The sequence below is a fragment of the Culex quinquefasciatus genome, chromosome 3 (assembly GCF_015732765.1).
Source record: "Culex quinquefasciatus strain JHB chromosome 3, VPISU_Cqui_1.0_pri_paternal, whole genome shotgun sequence".
NCBI classification, from domain to species: domain Eukaryota; kingdom Metazoa; phylum Arthropoda; class Insecta; order Diptera; family Culicidae; genus Culex; species Culex quinquefasciatus.
This window is the reverse complement of record NC_051863.1, coordinates 125,742,947-125,765,404: the sequence shown is the minus strand read 5'-3', so window position 1 is coordinate 125,765,404 and position 22,458 is coordinate 125,742,947. Positions and strand designations below refer to the sequence as shown.

The window sequence follows — 22,458 nt, the reverse complement described above, 5'->3', positions numbered from 1 at the left end:
AAATTTCACGAATGTTCACTATTTTTAAAAATTGAAAAACTGCAAATATTTCGCTGAAATCAAACTTTCGGTGGCTATATCTTGAAAACGGGGCCCTTTATCGAAAAATCTGTAAAGTAATTTTCAATTGCAAATTCAATTTTGCATAAAAAAATGAGGTCAAAAAAATTTTATGTATGAAATTTCGATTTTTCTAAAAATCACCAGTTTTTCAAAAATCATAACTCGGCGGCAGATTTTTGACCATGTTTCTTTATAGCTCAAAAGTTGCGGATTTTTGTCCCTAAAACATATCAAAAATCTCGAAAATCAAAAATACGTATTTTGGGAATTTGAGTTTTGTGAAAAAAGTTAATAAAAAATCTGGAAATTTTTTTCCGTGTACCTATTTTTTTCTAAATAGTCCTTAACAATACCTACAACTTTGCCGAAGACACCAAATTGATCAAAAAATTCCTTCAAAAGTTACAGATTTTCGAATATATACATACCATTTTTGTATGAACAGCTGCCAAATTTGTATGGAAATTTATATGGACAAACTAATGATGCAAAATGGCTTCTTTGGTCATAGGGAAGGCCCCCACAAAGTTTGAGCCAAATCAAAAAATACAAATAAAATCCATTTCCGGTTTTGGTAGAGAATTGCTCTATAGCGAAAGTGTAAGGCTGTCAAAAATAATTAATGTTACCTTGAAACATTTTCATGAGGTTTTGATGACCACTTCATCTTTAAATTGAGATTTGTTTATGCATTGTGTATTAGAGTGTAACAAAAATGAATTTTTGGCGGACATTTAGGGTTTTGTTCCGGTTGGCATGCTGAGCCAAAATCCCAAATATGAGCTTGATTGGAGGTAACAAGAGCTGGCGTTTTGCATTTGAACTTTAAATGGGATTTGACCCATAAAAAATATGTTTTCAAAAATGTCAGTTTATGAGACACTTTGGCCACTGAAGCGTTTATTTACAACAACACTGGTGTTTAGGCCAGATCTTTGTGCATCTTTTGGTATATATATAACATTGAAATTTGAAGCACCCTGGAGCTCGGTACAGACCTTCAAAGATTGGATTTTTTTTTTCGAAAAATCATAAACGCTTCTGTGGCTAAAATGCCTTGAGTTGTCATTTTTGATAAAAATCTTTTTTTACGGTTTAAATCCCATTTAAAATTTAAATGCGCCAGCTCTTGTTACGTCCAATCAAGCTCATATTGGGGATTTGGACTCAGTATGTCCACCGGAACAAACCCATGAATGCCCGCCATAAAGTCATTTTTGTTACATCCCATTGTGTATATTCTTTTTTTACTGCCCATAGCAACTTCTTATTTCATCTCATGTAAACTAATGTAATTCAACCTAAGGAACCATTCATAAACCACGTGGACACTTTTTTGGTAATCTCGAACCCCCTCCTCGTGGACAATTGTCCATACAAAAAAATTTTTGTATGGAGCATGGACTGGACAATCGCCATACCCCCTAAAGTGTCCACGTGGTTGATGGATGGTCCCTAACCTTAGCGCAGTCATCCTTTCGAAAACATCCTGAAAAATGCCGGGATTAATACTTCAAACATCCTTCTTTTCTAAACGGCTAGGTCAACTACGTGAAGTTAACCGAAAATATGATTCTTTGCATTGGGTTAAGTTTGAGCATGGACTTTCAAACAACAAAACAGTTCTGAATCGACAGGAGAGGAGAACCGCGAGGATCCCTCTCTTCTGCAACATCAAATGTTAAGGATAAAATTGAGCTTTTTTAAACAGGTGTTGCCTTCACAATTCACTCAACCTCTCGTTACATAAGATTTTTTTTATTTTTTTCATTAGAACAAATTTCTTTTTTATAAAAAAATATTCGGTCCGTCAAAACTTATGAAATCTCAAAAATGGCTCATGGAACAAGAAAGTTGGGAAATCACTTGTACGAGGTTTGGGATATTTATTTATTTATTTATTTATTATTTTTGTTTTATTCTAAATTAGGACCATCTACGTTGGTAAGCTAAGGGATACCGGTAAGCATAAGACTCTCAAGTATGATTTTCCCATCCCATTCACTTACATACCCATTCACGTTCCGGGCCGATCAGCAGCCGCTTCGTTCTCGGAGAGTGCCATTCTCGGGACTTTCACCGGCCACAAAACCGATCCACGCCGGCCAAAGAAAGTCCAGTGTATTTTCATCGCTCATACGCTTGAGACGAAAATTTGACCACCAATTCCCTCGACCATGTTCCGCACCGTAACTCTCTGTCTGGCAGCACTGCTTGTCGTGGCGCTGGCGACGTCGGCCGAGGCAGCCCAACTGACGACGAGACAATCACCGGACGAGGCCCTGAACCAGATGGCGCACGATGTGATGCAAGATGTGGCGAAAAAGTTTCACATTGCTTCCGGAATTATCGAACTGAACAGATACCTCGGTGACCTGGCGAACCTGCTGTCGGACGTGCGACCCAAGTACGGACCCATGGTGCTGCGTTACAACGAGCAGCTGCCGTCTGGAATTGTGCTACCACCAGCCTAAAAAATTTGGTGATTGATTTTGGTTTGTGTTTGGAATAAAGAGTTTGATTTAAAGATGGAACAGTTGATTTATGATCATATCACAAATATCATGAAATAGGATTATCGGATCAAGTTGATGTCTTTGGAAAAGTTGATTATTATATAAGGTAATATTTTAAAAAAATACTTAGCTAAAAAAACATGCTAATATTACATCTGGGAAGGAGTACATTTTTTAAGTCAGAAAAATGTATAATTTTACCTCTGAAAATGTGTAAGGATAATTCTACGCCAACTCAGACAGCAGTTGCCCCTACCCCTTTTTGTCCTAAGAATAACTTTTATCCTTGATCACGAATTTCAAAAAGTACATTAAATTTCCCTTAACTTATTTTCTTACAAATTTCTTTACAGTTGCGTAACGAAAAATGGCAGAGTTTTTGAAACTATTTTTTTATGAAAAATAAGTATTTTGCATAAAGTTCCTTCGACATCAAATTTCTATTTCATCTCATCTCATATATCTCATCGAAGAGGGGTAGAGGCAACTATTCCCGATTTCTTGTGAGTTGGTAAACAATAACCCGAATTGAATTGACCAACTTTTCGATTTCTTTTTAAATACATTTTTTTAAAGATTCCTATCTCTGGTACCAGATTTTGCATTATCATGCAGTTCCATAGTTCCATTTGAAAAAAATGAAAAATAAGGATTTTTGGATTCCAACTTTGAGCAAAAAAAAACAAATCCCGAGCAGACGGAAATAACGTGGGAATAACATTTTTTGTTATTTAAAAATATTAGGCCAATAACATTTCATGTTATTTATAACAAAATTTGTTATTCCCCGTTATGATTTTTTTGTTATAGGATTGTTATTGTAATAACAGACTAATAACATTTTTAGTTATTCTTCGAACAAATCTATGTTATTATTTTTTGTTATTTCAACAACTAATCCGATCATCTCAATAACAGTTCGAGGTATTCTTCCATAACAAAAAATGTTATTGCAAAGTTGTTTTGGATTTCAATCAAAAGCAGACCAATAACAAATTTTGCTATGATAACATAAACTGTTATTAAACACTTATGCAAAAATGGATTTTTCAAGAAGATTCCATAACACTTTCTGTTATTTTAACAGTATTTGTTATTGAAATGGCATGAATTTTGTTATTACCGTCTGCCCGGGTAAAGAAATGAGTAATAGAGTGTAACGAATTATTCCTAAACAGTTCTTATTATAATCTACAGCTTTGGGGCCATCCATGAATCAGGTGGGATGTATTGGGGTAATTCTCTACCAACTCACACGAAATCGGGAAAAAATGCCCCGACCCCTCTTCGATTGGCGTGAAACTTTGTCCTAAGGGGTAACTTTTGTCCCTGATCACGAATCTGAGGTCCGTTTTTTGATATCTCGTTAAAGAGGAGCGGTAATACCCCTTCTATTTTTGAACATGCGAAAAAAGATGTGTTTTTCAATAATTTGCAGCCTGAAACGGTGATGAGATAGAAATTTGGTGTCAATGAGACTTTTATGTAAAATTAGACGCCCGATTTGATGGCGTACTAAGAATTCCTAAAAAACGTATTTTTCATCGAAAAAAATACTAAAAAAGTTTTAAAAATTCTCCCATTTTCCGTTACTCGACTGTAAAACATTTTAGAACATGTCATTTTATGGGAAATTTAATGTACTTTTCGAATCTACATTGACCCAGAAGGGTCATTTTTTCACTTAGAACAAAATTTTTCATTTTAAAATTTCGTGTTTTTTTTCTAACTATGCAGGATTATTTTTTAGAGTGTAACAATGTTCTACAAAGTTGTAGAGCAGACAATTTCAAAAAAAATGGTGTAGAGACACGAGTTATCGTGATTTTACGAAAAAAAGTTTTGAAAAAGTTACTTTTTGCGTTTCCCTTTGTTTCGTCGTCCGTGTCTGTCGCGGGTGACCATGAACGGCCATATGATCGATGACGACTAACTTTTTCAAAACTTTTTTTCGTAAAATCACGATAACTTGTGATGTTTATAAGCAAACTATATATCATTTTTTTTGTAATTGTCTGTTCTACAACTTTGTAGAACATTGTTACACTCTAAAAAATAACCCTGCAAAGTTAGAAAAAACACGAAATTTTAAAATGAAAAATTTTGTTCTAAATGAAAAAATGACCCTCCTGAGTCAATGTGGATTCGAAAAGTACATTAAATTTCCCATAAAATGACATGTTCCAAAAATTTTTAAAGTCGAGTAACGGAAAATGGGAGAATTTTTAAATCTTTTTTAGTGTTTTTTTCGATGAAAAATACGTTTTTTTGGAATTCTGAGTACGTCATCAAATCGGGCGTCTAATTTTACATAAAAGTCTCTTTGACACCAAATTTCTATCTCATCACCGTTTCAGGCTGCAAATTATTGAAAAACACCCCTTTTTTGCATGTTCAAAAATGGAAGGGGTCGTTCCGCCTCTCCGTCACGAGATATAAAAAAACGGACCTCGGATTCGTGATCAGGGACAAAAGTTATCCCTTAGGACAAAGTTTCACGCAAATCGAAGAGGGTCGGGGCAACTGCTGTGTGAGTTGGCGGAGAATTACCCATGGACAACAATTCATCCAAATAAAAGTGTACAAATTAAAAAATGACAAAATAGTTTGCGAATCTGGTAACAATCTTCAATAAGGAACGCTTCATGTCTCAAGATAAAATGGAAAGCAAGGCCATCTTAACTCTACGGCTCGATATTTGAAGGAGAAGTAAGCAATCTGTCGAGTTCAGAATATGTTTTCAGTTGAACAGGATTTTTATAAGAACTTGCGTCCCAAAAATACACACACTACAATTCGAGTTTTAGAAAGCAATTTCAAGAAAAAAAACAGTATCTTACGAAGTCCTGCATGCAATAAATATCGAAGTCCTGCATGCACTGAATAGGTCGATAGCAAGCAATCTGTCGAGTTCACTTTTTTTTTTCAAGTTGAACAGAAGTTATCCAAGAACTGACGTCCCATATCACCTTAATATTTGTTAATGGAGTACCCAATGTGATTGGTAGTCAAACAATTTAAATCCATCAGGACGAAAAGAAATGTGATACTTTGAATTAAGAAATATTGAAACAACTGCCTTCAACTTTCAACCAATATCTAAACCTTTATTTTTGTCACGCCTTAGTTCTTCATCTGTTTCAGATTGCTCATCAGTGACTTCACGGTGTCCACAATGTCGATGGCCATCTTGGGCTGGGGCAGCGTAAAGTTGAGGTTTCGGGCGACCTGTTCGTTCTGGGCCGGATCCCGCGACAGGATCGACTTCAGATGATCACCGTCATAGAACACTCCGATGCTGCCGTAGAAGGCCGGGAACTGCTTGAGAAGGGCGTTCTGGCGCTCGAGTCGGTACTTGACCACCTGGTACTGCTTGATCAGATTGTTGATCACGTGGGTGTAGTACCGGACGACGATGTCCGCGGCCACCGGGTACCACGCCACCGGCGAGTTTATGTCAATCGACTCGACGAAGGTCTGGGACTGGGCCTTGGCATGGGGAACCAGGGCGATGGCCAGGACGGCGAAGAACGACAGAACAAGCTTCATGTTGACGCGTTGATGGTCAGATGGGAACTCCTGACTGAACTGGGCTGGACCAGAATAGATAAACGATTTGGAAGTTTGGTAGTTTTGGGTGAAAGGCGATTGACTTTCACGAATGGCTGTTTTTCGGGAGGAGGAGTTTTCGGCATGAATGAAAGTTCAAGGAAAATGGCGAAAAATTGGATTTTAATTGGCTGAAATAGTGTTAGTTGTGAGTGTAAGGATTCAGTTGTAATATCCGACGTAGTTGGTGTGAGTTCCCGCGACCATGTCCTTCATGATTCCGACGTTTTCTACCGACAGGACTTGGATGTCGTTGTATAGGGCAGCCAGCTCGGCACTGGCATCGACAAATTGCTGCAAACTGTTGAGCGAGCTATCCCACATGGGCTGGAACACGTTGTAACTGGTGATTGGATCAAACCCTGCTCGAACGGTGTTCGACTGCAGCAGGTCGGCATCGGTGAAGTTCAGTGTCGACAGCATTTTGACAAGGTTCGGAATCTGACGATGGATGTTGCTATGTGGTAGTGGTTCCCGAACTTGTTCGGCTCCCGAGGGAACCTGCCCAGCTTCACCTTCCTCGTTGGTCGCCTCTACGACCGCGGGGGTCTGCCGAACGCCCCGTATCCTTGGCACCAGAATCGAGTCAACGTCGTCTTCGTCCACGCTCACCTCCGCCAGATCGTCCAGGGATTCCTCCAACTTGCGGGCCTGCGCCGGGGAAAGGTACTTGCTGGGCGTGTCCGGCGCTCGAACCAGCCGAGGTTGTCCCAAAAACGAACCTTTCACCAGGTCACCGACGGCCAGCGAAAGCACCACCAACACCAACACCGCTTGGAATTCACCCCTGATGATCTTGAACTGCATCTTGCCTTTACTTTGAACGCACGTGTAGCGAAACTTAGCGTACGAATTGGACCTCGCAACCGACCGAACCTGAATGAGTTCTGAGTGATGCTATTGCTGCCTTTTAACTGTGAAAGTGAGGATTTTGAGGGTCCGAGGGGAGGAGAGTTGGTGGAAATTTTCCGGAAAAGTTTGAAAAGTACGTAAATTTGGTTAAAAACTATATTTGAACAGTGTAATTTTTTCTAAGTATACAAATTAACTTTGAAAGATTACACTTATTTATGATAAATATTTCACTGAAAAACGGAGATTGTCAAACATATTAATAAACATAATTTACTGAAGAACTTTACTGAACTTTATAATCTTCAATTGTGACTTATGGTACCACAAGCCTAAGTGAATGCCCTCATCCCTGCCAAAGCGGGAATGCAAACGCTGAGATAGTCGAGTGCAAATGTTCACTTCATATAACCGCATCCCTACATACACAATCATCAACAGAAAAAACACATACACACACATTTTCTCATTTTCACAGTCAACTTGTAATACTTAAAAATTAATACTTTGTTTCAATTACAAACCTTTAAAAACTACCCAAATATGACCAAATATAATTTCCTGGGAAAAAGTACTTCAATTCTAAAATCACTCGTTCAAGTTTGGTGTTAACCCTTTGAAGCCTGATGGGTTATATATGACCCAAAAATCAAAATTTCCCAAATAAATTTAGGTTGAAATATTATCTAATTCACAAATACTTTCTTTTGCAAGATTGGAATGACAAACAATATTAAAATAAAAACTCAAAAATATTGACGCATACACTTTTTTACAAGCAAAATAATGACCAGCATCAATCATCAATTCCCCGAGAATTCACAATCTAAATATTTAGCACAGTCTTAAAACTCGATTAAGTATAAAAGAGATGTGCTTGTTTCGAGGGAAATTGACAAAAGACTGTGCAATTTATTGTTATTGTAACAGTTCTGTGTTCTACGTTACTAGAGCGTCCAATTTACCGTTAAAAAATTTCCCGTTAAAAAATATTTCCCGTTTCCCGGGAAATTTATAAATTTCCCGGGAATTCCCGAAATTCAAGCGGAAGTTTTCTCAATATTTTTGGATCCATTTTTTAAAAAAATGCTCTAGAAAATGGAGAAACTAAATTTAATATCATGATTTATTTATGAAAATATTGGTTTCTGAAGCAACTGGAAATAGACCTAGCATAATGAAAATAAACAATACGAATAGTTTACGTTTTTGATTACCATGATTAAATTAGATGAAAATTGAATTGGTATCAATAAATATTTCAAATAGGTTTTTGCAAGAAGAATTACTTCAATTCGTTCAAAAAATTTCTATTATATAGCACTGGTGCAACAATGGGTGTTAGAAGGTTTAACCTGAAAAAATAAAATCGAAGAGTTGTAGTGGGATGATGACAATTTTTGGGTTTTCTTTTAAACCGCCTTGAGTCAGGAGTATTAAAAAACACCCAAAAGCCAAAAACTGGAAATTTGGTTTATTGGACCTTTTCAAAAGAACTTCAGATATTTTCTAATAATTTATATTTTTCGTAAGCTTCCTAAGCATTTCGTGAAATGTTCAAATCTTTTGCATGTTTACTGTTTGTGTTTTTTTTTGAACATTTGTTCGGATTATTTGAATTTTAATACAATTTATTATTTTATTATGTTCCATCTCACAGAAAAAAAAACAATTCTCGTAATCGTGAAGAACCATGAAAGAATTTATTCATGAGTATGGTGCATTCGCACTATAAACGTGAATATACTCCTTCGTGGTTCACGCAGTCGTGAATTTAATTCACGATTTTGATAATTGATTTTTTCCGTGCTGTTAAAATTTCTGTTTATATTTTCGTATTGTTGTTTATTTTTTCTTACCGTAAATTGGAGTGCCATTGATTGCCTGGAGTTGATAAATTTTCCAGCGCCCGCCGTACTTACTGCTTATAGGTGATAAGCACCGTCATCACGGGTGACATTGGGTCTAGAGGGTGAGATTGGGTCATACAAAAATGCTGTAATTCGTATGACCCAATGACACCCCTGATGACGGTATTTTGAATGATAAGGCGTCAGGTTCAAGCTTATTTCAGATCTTGGGCCCATGATTGCTGCTATTTGAATCACTCAATGTTACTCCAATATACGGTACGACGAATTTCAACATCAAAGACTTGTATTGTAACATTCTTACAATAAAATTAATGTCAAACAAAATGTTGCTTTTTCATGACAGAAACGTATTGTTATATTAATATTTGATAAACTATAGGAATTTTCTTTCATTAAACGCATCTTAAAAAAGAACAAAAGTTGTAGCCATTTCATCAACATCTTTTTTCTACATTTTATTCATCGCTTACATCCGTTTGACATAGTTCAGTTGGTACTCCTGGGGCAGCAGCTCGCTAATGTAGAAGAACGAATCCAGCTGATCGAAGAGCAGATAGTTGGGCGGGTTGTAGATCAACACGGACAGCACGTTGGCGCAGAGGTACAGGACGTTCATCAGGGCTGCCGGATCCTTGGCGGCCTTGGCTGCTGCAATGGCCGCCGCCAGCCGGGTCGCCGGGTTGTCCGCGAGGTCGGACGCCGCCCGCATCCCTTTGATGCCGTTCAACGTTGGCAGGGCTTTGCTGGGCTCACTTTGGGCGCCGGACACCAGGGCCAAAACGACGGCCACGGTAAGGCAAACGGCCAGACAGAATCGTGAAGTGGTCATTTTGGGGGGCGATGCTGAAAGAGGTTTCTGAAATAAAGTTTGCAGGTGAGTAAATTAGTACGCAAAGTTTTGGACCAACTTGCTCCTACCCGGTGTTGTTCACAGCTCAATGTTAAATGATAGTTCTGGGATTGAAGCAAGGCGGTTTGATAGGTTCGTTTTCGAGGATCGGACAAGGCCAAGGTTGTCGGAGCCACTCCCCACCATAATTTTTGAGTCGACCAATCGGCATCGTTGTCGTATTTTAACTTCCAAAATTCAAAGTGAAAGGGATGGCCTATCGATTTTGGAGAAAGCATCGTCAAATTTACTTCCAGAGCTCCGGCCATCATTGCTTATTTAGTCACCATTCTCAACTGAAAGAGGACGAATCTGCTGCGAATCTCCCTCTTGACCACAAAACAAAATGAATCTGTTCCACCTAGCCGTTCTGCTGGTCGCCATTGTGGCAAGTGCAAGTGCCAACCCAAAGCTGCGAGCGTCCGTGGCTTATCATATTCCAGGACACGGCGATAGTCACGAAAGTAGCCATGAGGTTATCGGCGATGAGGTGAACCTACCGCAGTGGTACGACGATGTCCGGTTCAACCTGGCCCTGGATCGGCTCTCGCAGGCTGCCTCGAATCTGATCATCGCCTATCCGCTGGCGTCCGTCAACGACTACATGGGCCAGGTCGTCAACGACGTGTACTCCAACTTTGACCTGTTCGGATTCGGACCCTCGCAGGCGTACATCCGGGAGGCAGAACACCACCTGAAGGGACACCAGGCCCAGTACCATCGCTATGAGCATTTGTAAATGAATTTGGCTTGTTTTGAAAAAAATGGAAATAAAAATGTTTAGTTGTGATACTTGCTGTATTTATTAAGATGAGAAGGCAAAGTAATTTAAAAACATAAAGGATGTACCGACTACAGTCAATTTTCGGGTACCAAATTGCTATGAATTAGGAAATCAATGAACTTATAATATTGTTCTGATTCTTACCGAAACCAGACAAAAATATGATTGTATATAATATAGTTTCATGTGGGCCTTGTGGCGCGGTGGTTAACGGCTTCGGCTGCCGATCCCCAAGTTGCTATGGGGCGCGGGTTCCCACTTTATCCTCCTGGCCTTCTATCGAATGGGGAAGTAAAATGTCGGTTGTATATGTTGTATATGAATGTGACTTTTATTTAAAATTATTGACATGCAAGGTGACACACCTAAAGGGTGTCAACCGAGCCCTTTATTCTACTGGTGGCCTTTTAAAGCGTTGGTGTCTTAGGAAAAGTTGTTAAGCTACTTATTCCAAGAAATTTTGACATGGTTGCAAGACAGGGTGGCACATCTACAGGGTGTCAACCCACTTCTAGCTTCTATTTGAGACCTTTTTGATCACTGTAAAGTGGGCGCAAATTAGGCCTGCCACGCAAAAGAAGGCTGAGCAAAATTTCGTAAAAAGTCGGTTTTTCACATTAAATTTCCTGGGTCATTTTCATTTTTTTTATATTCCCACTAAGAATTTTTTCAAAATCGTTGAAATTTCTCTAAGTCGGGATAACCTTTTACTTTGAAAAAAAGAGTCAATCGACAGATTATTGAATTTTGGTAAATTTCAATGCAATTTCATTTTAACAATACAACACTATTTTCAATCTTGTTATTTTTCAGAAGCTTCAAGAACTTCAGGCACAAGCCGTTCATCAATGACAAATGTATTCGATGTGGTGAAGAATATCACTAAGAACAGCATGGAATCATCAGGTGAGTAGATTTGGCTGTTGCATATGGATCATTTCCGATTTTTGACTAACTGCAACTGCTGCACTAAAAAATGGCATGAAAATACCAAATTTTGGTATTACTTGTGCAAATACCAGCGATCAAAAGATGTTTAAATACCATAAAATCATACCAAAATCATGTATGTGAAAGACCACAGAAATACCAAAATATGATTTTCCAAGGGCGCGGGAATACCTCAAATTAAAACCATGGCAATACCAAGTTTTGGTATTCAAGCAATGTTCAAAAATCTAAAAGACCTCAACTTGGTATTAAAATGGTTTTATTTTGAGGTATTATTTTACCCTTGAAATAACATGGCTTGGTATTGTTGTGCCCTTACACATACAAGATTTTGGTATGATTTCATGGTGTTTTACCATCTATTACTGGGCAACCAAGGGCACATTTTGGTCCCTGTTATTTGCCCATGTAATACCAAAATTTGGTATTCCCGTGTTATTTACCCCTGCTCGGGTTTGTCAAATAAAAAATCAACCAATCAATCAAGCACATTCATAAAAAACGTTACTTAATCCACCTTTAGGTGGTTGTGATTATAACTTGAGATAAGGTTGTCATATTTTCCATCTTTTTGACTCTTTGGAAAGGTCTTTTGATTACCCATTCAACGATAGGTCACATGGTAGATCCGGACAACGTAATCATCAAAATTTCTGAGATCCACCCTAAAAAAAGTGTAGAAATAACACCTAAGTGCTTACATTTGATAGAGTTGCCAGATCTTCAATGTTTTGGACTCATTGGAAAGGCCTTTTAAATACCTTTCGAAAACTGTATTTACTACAGGACAGGATTTCTTACAAAAAAAAAACGTTACTTAATCCACCTTTAGGTGGATGGTGCCTTCCTCTCATTTATAGTGATTCCAACCCCCCTAAAGTGTCCACATGTTTATGGATCTCCCCTAATAAAAATAAGTGATGAGTAGAAAAACAGACTACATACAGACTTTTTGTCAAGATTATACAGGCACGGACTTTGAGGAAAATGGCATTCCTCTACACGGCTTTTTCGTGGCGATCAGACCCGACCAGTTGAGGTTATGTGAATTCAGACCATGTTTTAAACTGCTTGTAATTTAAGATAGGTAAGTCAGAACTTGAAAATTCTTACTCCACCTAAAAGGTCTTCTCATATGCTTTTTAAAACGATATAACATGTTAGGGTTTCATAAAAAACGCCCTTTTTACCATAATTTTAATTTCATATGAAACAGTTTTTTTAACATAACTTTTTAAATACATGATAAAACTGCATGAATTTTAATAGCAACTTAGGGAACGTTAAGACTTCTCGATTAAACCATCCCGGTCAAAGTCGGTTGAGCCTGTGACGAGATATTCCAGTGACATTGATTTGGTACATATGTCTACATACAGCCAAACACACAGAAATTTGTTCAGCTAGTGATTCTGAGTCGATATTTACAAGTGAAGGTAGGTCTAGGAGGTCTAATTAAAAAGTTCATTTTCCGAGTGATTTTATAGCCTTTTCTCAGTAAGGTGAGGAAGGCAAAAACACCATTTAACAATCTTCCGAAATTTTGTGAAAATCGTTTTTTAGCATAAATTTTGAAGCACTTAACTAAATATTTATTTTATTATGGGACCCCATTACGGATTGAATGAGACCAAAACAGACAAAATCGGTTGAAACATCTCACCACACACACGCACACACACAGTCATTTGCTCAGAATTTGATTCTGAGTCGATATGTTTACGTGAAGGTGGGTCTACAAGGTCAAGTTACGAAGTGAAGAAGGCAAAAGTGTGGCAAGATAGCACAATTGCGAAGTAAAGATTTCTCACATAAATCATCGCTTCCTTTCTCTTGACGCCCGAGTAGTACTTTCATTCTTGAGCATAATATCCTTTTTCTAGAAAATTGGAACAAAAGTGAACGGACGCGGCAACTTGATATCTGAAAACAAGAAAGCTTGATCACCAACGAAATCGTCTTGTCAGCTTGCTATTGAGGTTAGGCGCATTTTTTGTGAAAAACATCGGCATTTGAAAGCTTCGTTGACCTAGATGCTTGTTGACCTTTTACATCAGACGACATTGGGAATTTCTTTTTAATTTTTTCAAAGGAATGAAACAAACAGCAGATGCTTTCACAATTTAAAATATTTTTTTTTTTAATTTTTTTTTGTCTTTTTGAACACATTTTTGTGTGATGAAATGGATGATGATTGTTAGAGTGAACATAATACCCAGTGCAATAAATCTTTTAAAAATGTAGATGAAATTTTTAAGATTCAAACTGGGTATGACATTCAGGAAACATGATGATAAATGATGCGTGATGAACTTAACCTATAGTGAACCGATAAATTAATTCTAACAATTTCATCTAATCAACCGAATGCGCACTACACGAGTAGAGATTTTGAATCCAAAACGAAAAACTAATCACCTTTTGTGATAAACTTCCACTCTCTTTGAGGTGGGATCGTCAGTCCGACCTGGACCTTTTGGGGATGGACTGCCACCAATTGAGCAATCAACCCCCTGAAAGGACCAAGTTTGCGTTACGTATACGAAAATATCCTTCATTTCTAAGAAACTCTAGTAATGGGAAGGTTGCCCATTGCTCTCTTTTCAGTACAGGCAACCTTGTCCAATAAGCTTTTGCTACCAGCACCATCGTTGAGATTTTCGCAGCTCATGTCTAACCTTTTCCTTAACTAATCATCTAATTGGTCCGTTCCGAGGGTCGTGATCGGGTGTCGCGCGAGGAATTACTCCGTCTTCTTGTCCTCGTCTTCGTCATCTCCGAAGAAGTTACCGGCGACCGAGGTGGCGGACGGATTGGCCAGGGCAAGTCCGTTTTTACCAGCGATAGCCGTTCCGGTAGGTGCGGAAGCGGCCAGTCCACCACGTCCGGCCAGGGCGATTCCGGTTGGCTTGACGGCGGCGACCGACGGATCATCCGACTGCCGGGCAGATCCGACTTCCTCCTTGTCCTCCTTGTTCTCGTCCGTATCGACCTGCTGGGGAAGGTTCTGCTCGCTGGGTTCATCCGACTGGGAACGTCCCTCGGCAAGCTGGGGCAAATCCTGCTGCTCCGGAAGCTGTTCATCGTCCAGCGATCGACCCCAGGTTCGGTCAATGGTCTGGCCCTTGTCCGGGTGAGACTCGAGCAGATCGTTCTTCAGCTGGGCTGGGACGAGAGCGGGAACCGGAGCGATCGGGGCGTTCGAAGTGACGATTTGGGGCTGGAATCGAAGCTGACCGTCTTCGGCTTGGATGTCCGAGTTGGCACGGGCGTGGATGGCTTGCAGGGGCTGCAGGCTGAAGATAGGGTTCAGCGGATTCTGCAGGGCGTCAAAGTTTCCGTAGAACTGAGGACTTCCGCTGAGGATGTAGTACTGTTGACGCTTGGCTTCTGCTGCCTTGAGTGGCAGATTCTCAGCGTCGGCTGGGGCCAGGAACATCTGCTGATTCTTCATCATGGATGACGATTCCATAGGAGCTGCTTCTTCAGCGGGCGCGGCCGGAGCTTCCGTAGCCGATTCGGCAGGTTTCTCCGTCGAGGGGAAGAAGTTGATGAATCCCTGCCACCAGGGCGTCTCTTCCTCCTTTAGGTGCAGCAGCTGGACCGGTTTGTTCTGGATGTGGCTGCCCAGCGGAACCGACGGGTAGTAGTAGATCAGCTGCTGCTGCTTGGGCTCCAGCTTAAGGTGCTGAATCGGTTGGATCAGGTGCGGCTGGATCTTGACGGTGGCCGGCTGGGGCTGCAACAGGTAGTACTGAGCCGGCTGGATAAAGGTGGTTGTGGTTGGGGCCGATTGGCTCCCGGCGAAAGCTGCTAGCAGCAAGGTCATCGACACGAGTCTTCCCATCTAAACGGCAAAAGAGAAGGGAAAGTAATTAAATGCAAATTCCAACCAAGTTAAACGTGATAAGCTAAGGGTTCTACAGAACGTTGATCTTTCCAGTTCAGATGAAACCAGTCATTGCTGCAAATCATGCAACGCAGTGGAACGCAAAAACAGATGAGAAACCAGTTTACCAGCCAGCTGGTAATGAGTAAGGTCAAGAATCTACCTCCAGTTGGAAATGTGTACAAGAAAGGTAATGCGATCTTTGCGGTTTGATGCTTGGGGAAAGAACGTTAACCTTTTGGTGATATTTTGCTCATAAATCAGGAGTATTTAGCACAAATCAGACATTATTTCATAAAAATTTCAACTTTAGGAAATAAATCATGTCAAATTTTGTTGAAATTCACAATGATCATACTAACTTGAAAAGTTAACAAGTAAATTCAAACACAACAAATCAAATCTGAAAGTAAAAATTCAATCATCATAAATGCCACATCAACAGCATTTTCATCATGAACATTCTAACTTTAGTCCAAACTGTCGTCTCCTTTTGTGCCACACCAGCTCATCCCAACTGTCCAAATCCTGCAAATTGGCACCGGGCCAGTCAACTTTCCGGACGCCACTGCCGACTGGCCGGCTGGCTAAAATTCGTCGAAACCTCATCAGGTTTCATCATCCGTAGTCTGCATTCGGGCTGAAATTCCATTCCCGGGGTTTTCCACCGTCGGATGACCGAAGCAACGCACGAAATGATTTAAACAACACGCCACTTTTTTGTGTGTGCTGAGCTTTTATTTTCGCCGCAAAAGTTTGACTGCTCGGAAAGTTTCACACTGAATGATTTGACAATTTGAATTCATTGAATATCTTAAAAACTTCAGTTTACTTTATGATTTTTAAACCTAGGATTACTTCTACTTAAATTTTAATCAAATAACTTTCCGTGTCCCCTACCCGTGGTAGTGCTGCTGCTGCTGCCGGCGGCGGCTAGCGGTGACCGTGGAGCCATGCCAGCCAAGTTCAAAGTCGAAAACTTTTAATCCAACCTGGCAAGGCCAAAAGCAGCAACGCAACAGCATCAAGGCCCTGCAGCCAAGCGCCTGCAATGCTACTAACCGTACGAACGCTGGACCCGAGCCAATAATGAAGCCCACCACCGAGGCAGCGCATCAGCCATTGGAAAAAAAAACCGGCCGGGGAGAATAAAAGTTGTGACCTCGAAAAATTTCACGAAGCTTCGGGATGCGTACTAGTGGCCGGGAAGCCCAGGATTGGAAAGTTTGATTTGGGGGGAAAAGCTCGTCTAAATTTTTCAATAATTCCTGAAATAAAGGGAAACAAAATAGGGGAACGGCGTGTAATTTCATCGAGCACCTAAATTTACTCCAATAAATATAAAAAAAAATAAAAAGTGAGCAAGCAATATTTCATCACATGTTTAAAAAAAAAATATGGAAATAGGACCAAACCCTGGACCTGCCAAATAAATGTCAATTTCCATTGAACACCTATTTTTAAAAAAAATAGCTTTGATTAAGAATATGTTTAAACTAAGGCTTTTTTTGATCGAAAATACATAAATAAACGTGATTGCAGTGGGTAATATTTTAATTTAGAAAAAATATCTCTTTTTCAAAATATGTGCTTTTTTATTTTTAAATCGTTACTTTTGGGAGTGAAACAATGTTCTAGAAATTTGTTGAGCAAAAGAACAGTTTTGATAAATAAACATTATGGGTTTGCGATAATTCATCATAAATAATCAGAATTCTTCGACTTCTTTTTAAAGACCATTTTGGTTTAGACCTGTTTTGACCGGGTTTTCAAAGTTTTAAAGCCTAAAACTCAATCGTGTGCTTTCGCAACTTTTTTTACATGTCAAAGAAGGAATAAATATCGTAAAATTTGGAAAATATGCCGCATTTCGCACACAAGACTTGAAATACGAGATATACTCATTTTTATCACACTTTGGACCTATTCTCGTAGAAATTGGCCGATAAAGAGTATATTTCTCACAACTTTTCAGAGTTTTCATGTAAAATAAATTTTCATTTGTCAAATTTATTCTAAACAATAGATACCGTGACTTCGATAGGATTGACTTTGATTGGATTTTAATTTGTTTTTGGAATATTTTCCAATAGGTAAAGTATTCCTCAAGATTATTATTGTTAATACATGTACTGGGGTAGGCCACACAAAGTCCATGCACTATTTTGGAAAAAAATCAATAGTGTTTAAAAAAATATTTAAGTTAAAATCTCTAAGTTTAAATTTCGGGGTGACTATGACAGTCATAGTTTTCTTCTTTAAATTATATTTTAGTTTTTCAAACTACATTTGTACGTTAAGTGTACCATCACTAAAGTAGCTGATATAGTTTTTAAGAAGAAAAAACAATGTTTATATTTAGTTAACAAAGTTTATAAGCAGGCAAGGTCGAAACTTTGCCTGAATGTTGTTAAAGCTAGTTTTGTTTATAAAATTATCAATTTATATTGCATTTTATACTGAATACGAAGCACGAATCACAAGTTTTCCCATTTTACATGAAATTTGTTCAACTGAAATTGCCTATAAATTGGGAGATTTTTTTTTTTTTTGAAACACATATTTATTTCTTATTTACAATCTTATTAAACCTTCTCCTAGTGGAAAATTATTCAAAGAATCCGAAAATGCCTTCCGTTTCCCGATTCAAAATCATGTTCTCAATCGTATGCTTGAGAAAATGATAACACTTTAAGAAGTTTAAAATAATGACTTTCATAAAAATTTTCTTAACTATAGTTAACAAGCTATTTAAACTTATCAAAACTTTATAAAAAGTTCTTCTTGAGGTACTTTGAACACTCCTCTACCACGGTTAGTATTATCCTAAACCAGTTTTTCTCAACCGGTGAGGATTTCCCCCCTGGGGAGGTATTTGGTCATTCTTGGGGGAAATGAGGATGCAATATAAATTCTATGTTTTTGAACGTATTTGCTTAAAACATATTTTTAGTTTGATTTTTGAATTTCTCGTAAAATGTGTGATTTTTCTTAAATATTTTTTATCTTCCTTTGGTTTCTTCTTTAAAAATATTTAAGATTTAAGTGGCACAAAATAAAAATTTATAATTTCGTTTAATTTCCTTATTATTAAAAAAAATAAACAGGTCATGAATATTCTTGTTCTATTTTTCAAAAATAAGCTGTATAAAATGTTTGTGATACAGAATCCATTGACAATCGATCAAACATGAGCAAGGCTTTAGTTTATTTCAAATAATTCCCTTTTTTATATTTTAAATCAGGTTTTGCATTCCATTCCACAAAACCAAATTTTGAAAAATTGCTAAAACAAATTGTTAAGAATTTATTCTTTTATTGCCAAAGATTCTTTATTGTAACGAACAATTAAATCATTACACATAAGTTATCATAATTTTTTTGAATTGTCAATGAATAAAAAAATGAAATCATCATGATTTTTGTGAATTGATAATAAATTAAAAACTGAAGATAGGAATTCAGATTTTGACATTGTTCTTAGGGTGGAATTGGTCGAAAAAGGTTGAGAACCACTGTTCTAAACCATTCCGTACGTATTTTAATTGTACTCTTCATTTTGCGGAAAAATCGCAAACCCATCCAAGTAACCCCGGCTATCAAAGTCAACTCGATTTACGGTACTTCAAATCCACGGAATCAGTTTTGATTAAAAGGAATGAAATTGATATTTCCAGATGGTTTAGAAAATATCGGAAACAAGACCAAGTCAAATTGACAAAGCAACATAATAAATAAGTATTTTTTCCTATCTTTTTGAAAGATCGATTTTTTAATTATTTGTTGGGCCTATTTCCAGAACTTTGATTTGTTAATGTTAAAAGCTGAAATCATAAAAAAGTTACTGATTTAATTTAAGGGGTTACATACAAACAAAATCACAAAATTTCATATTTTAGAAAATTCACTTAATTCACTAAAAAGATGATTTTCAATCACTCCTGAAAGTTTCATGGACATATTTCGTGACTGAACTGAGTAAAAGACGATTTAAGTTCACAATTTTGCCATGCGCAAAGCGAACTGTCAAACTTTGTGAATGTTTTTCTCTAAACACCAAGTTGTTTTACGGGTGCCACGATATCTCGAGATTGGCTGAAATTTGGGGTGAAGACTCTCAAGATATATCCCGTGTGCATGACGAAGCCCGATTTTGAAATTTTGCTTTTTAAAAAATTAAAAAAATCAAAAACTGACGATTTTTTGTTATGAAAAGCATAAAATTATTTTTATCTTAATTAAGTTTTTGAAAATCGGTCTTCATCATGCACACAGGACCGGTTCAACGAGTCTTCACCAAAATTTTGAGCCAATTTGGTCAAAGCAGTATTGAGATATCGTGGCACTCGTTTTTTGAAACTGCTAACTTAAAATATCTCTATCTCGTCAATGGTACATCCAAATGTCTTCATATTTATTAAGTTAATAAATAAAAATGTATATGGTAATTCCCTGCAAGAAGATTTTAAAAAAAGTTTAAATATGTGCTCATACCAATCTCTGACATTTTTGACGATTTACATGTATGTAACCCCTTAACAAAACAAAATTTACCCTGAAGAGAAATGAATCAAAATATAAATTTTTATTCAGCATCCCTGCAATATCGGAAAAAACGGAACGAATGATGAATGTGGACCCTATTTTCATCAGATTTTCAAAGATCCGGTTTCAATTCAATGTTAATGGTTTGTTTTGAAAAAAAAAGTAAATCTTTCCCAGTTCCTGAGGGGAACACGCTTGAAGAGTATCGGGGCCGGCATTTACAAAGCGGATTCAGTGGCAGTTTCATTCTCAACTTAATGTTAACATGTTAAGGTTAATGTTAACATTCCATAGGTTGCCTCCCTAAGGTGTCGTGATAAGGTCCAGTTTGTGACGATACAATACCTTCCCTTTACTAAGCAATCGATTCCAGAAGAGAAAAGATCACCAGTTGTATTGGTCCGAGCCGGGATTTGAACCCCGATCTACCGCTTACGAGGCGGAAGCGTTACCGCTGGGGTACGTGGCTCGGTTTGTTGTTTTGAAGGTCTTTTAAAAATCATTGTAACGATGTGATGAAATTGGACATCACTATCATGAAAAAATGTTGTAACATACATTATTAACCAATACAGTTGTTTTGAAAGTAATTTTCAAACTTTCAAAGCTCAAAAGAAAAAAAAAATCGAGAGAAAAACTTTTTGCGGTGTTGTTGCGTAGTTCCGATTAATTATTTTGCAAATATTGTGTAAGACGCTGCTACATTTAATGCAATTTATCTGCTTATTATTCATGCAAAGCGGCCAAGGAAAAGTATCAATTTTAAGAAAATCCTTGATAAATTTCACACATTTTCACCAACTTTTCGTGCAATCTATTTGCTTCAACTATCTCCACTCACTTACCTTGTTAGCACTCTTTCTCAGCGTTCCACTTTTAAAATTCCACCGCGCGACTAGATCCGGAGTCTATCCGACACTGACTGGAAGTAGCTACGCCGGCCAAGCCCTTTATAAGCCTTTCCTGCTAGCTCAACCAGCCCGCGTTCTAGCCGGACCGGACCCGTCTAGCTATCAGGTCCTGCGTGAGCCACCTCCGCAAAAAAAAGACGAGGCGCATCGCATCGTGCCATCCCACTCTTGCACTCTTGGGCAACTCTATTACGCGGGTATAGAACAACAACTGCTCAAGTTTTGCAGTGTTACGGTAGGTCGTAAACACTGCTGTGCCGAACGGTGGAAAAGCGAACGAAGAAATGCAACGGGTTGAGACCAAAACAAAATACAAAACTTGAAGAAGAGATGGAAAAAGAGAAAAAACTGCACATAGGAAGAATGTTGCATCAACCATCCCATCAACAACAACAACAACTTCTGGAACCAGTTGTTGTTGCTGCCTATTTTGCTAACCCCTTTTCCAGACCTTTTAAAGGGTTATCTCTCGTAGGCCTTCTGCGCATGGGTTCCAAAAGAAAGCAATAAAACATTTCATCTTAGCTCCAGCATCCCACCTACAGCGGATGATGGTTCACATGGAATTGCACACACGAACCCTGGTAGACTTGCTGGATGGACAAGATTTATGACATCTTAGGTGGTTTTCCCACTCCGCACTAGCCTCGAACATCATCATCCCGAGAATATTCATGCTGATTTTGACATTGATTAGAAGACGTGGTGATGGTTTCCATGAGATTTTTTTTTCTTTTTTCAATCAAAGCAATTTAAATGGACCAAAGACGACATGTATACAATCAGTCTATCCTACTCAACTCAGTTAATGTCTACACTAAAAACGAGCAGGATAGAATGTTTGGTAAGACTTCAACATTGGCCTATTAACACCTGGACACCCAAGCTCGAGAGATAGGGGGACTTTCCATATAAATTCCCCCTTATATCGAGCTTGGTAATTTAGGTGTGAGGTGTGATTTATTTGTCCTTCCTCAGTGAGGTAAGGCTATAATCCTGCTCAAAAAATGATCGTTTGAAAAAAACAGCTCGTAGACCTATATTCATGTATACCTATCGACTCAGAATCGAAAACTGAACAAATGTCTGTGTGTGTGTGTGTGTGTGTATGTGTGTATGTGTCCGAAATTCTTGCCAAGTTTTCTCAGCATTGGCTGAACCGATTTTGATCCAACCGGTTGCATTCGACTTGGTTTAGGGTCTCATACATCGCTATTGAATTGTTTGAAGTTTTGATAAGCAGTTCAAAAGTTATATATAAAAATGTGTTTTCACATATATCCGGATCTCACTTATATGCATAAAAACTTTGTCCGGATCCATTATCTAACCCATCGTTGGATAGGTAATCAAAATACCTTTCCAATGAGTCCAAAACATTGAAGATCTGACAACCCTGTCTCGAGATATGACCACTTAAGAGTCATTTATGTACTTTTTGGAAGCCGGATCTCACTTCAACGTATGTAAACTATGTCCGGATCCACCATCCGACCCATCGTTGGTTAGGTTATCGAAAAAAATTTCAACGAGTCCAAATCATATGGCAACTTAAGTGATATTTATGTACATTTT

At 38.2% G+C, this 22,458-nt stretch overlaps 2 protein-coding genes across 2 annotated transcripts; both read right to left on the bottom strand.

Moving 5' to 3' along the window:
• Positions 1-9,334: 9,334 nt before the first annotated feature.
• Positions 9,335-9,917, bottom strand: LOC6039870. Its single transcript, XM_038264021.1, has 2 exons — positions 9,833-9,917; positions 9,335-9,770 (listed from the first exon to the last, which is right to left on the bottom strand). Exon 2 carries the CDS (start codon positions 9,741-9,743, stop codon positions 9,381-9,383), a length of 363 nt encoding a protein of 120 aa, XP_038119949.1. The 5' UTR covers positions 9,744-9,770; positions 9,833-9,917; the 3' UTR covers positions 9,335-9,380.
• Positions 9,918-13,649: 3,732 nt separating this feature from the next.
• On the bottom strand, positions 13,650-20,891 carry LOC6039872. The gene is made up of 2 exons (XM_001849321.2): positions 20,818-20,891; positions 13,650-15,385 (listed from the first exon to the last, which is right to left on the bottom strand). The coding sequence occupies exon 2, from the start codon at positions 15,383-15,385 to the stop codon at positions 14,282-14,284; it is 1,104 nt and encodes a 367-aa protein (XP_001849373.2). The 5' UTR covers positions 20,818-20,891; the 3' UTR covers positions 13,650-14,281.
• Between the last annotated feature and the right edge of the window lie 1,567 nt (positions 20,892-22,458).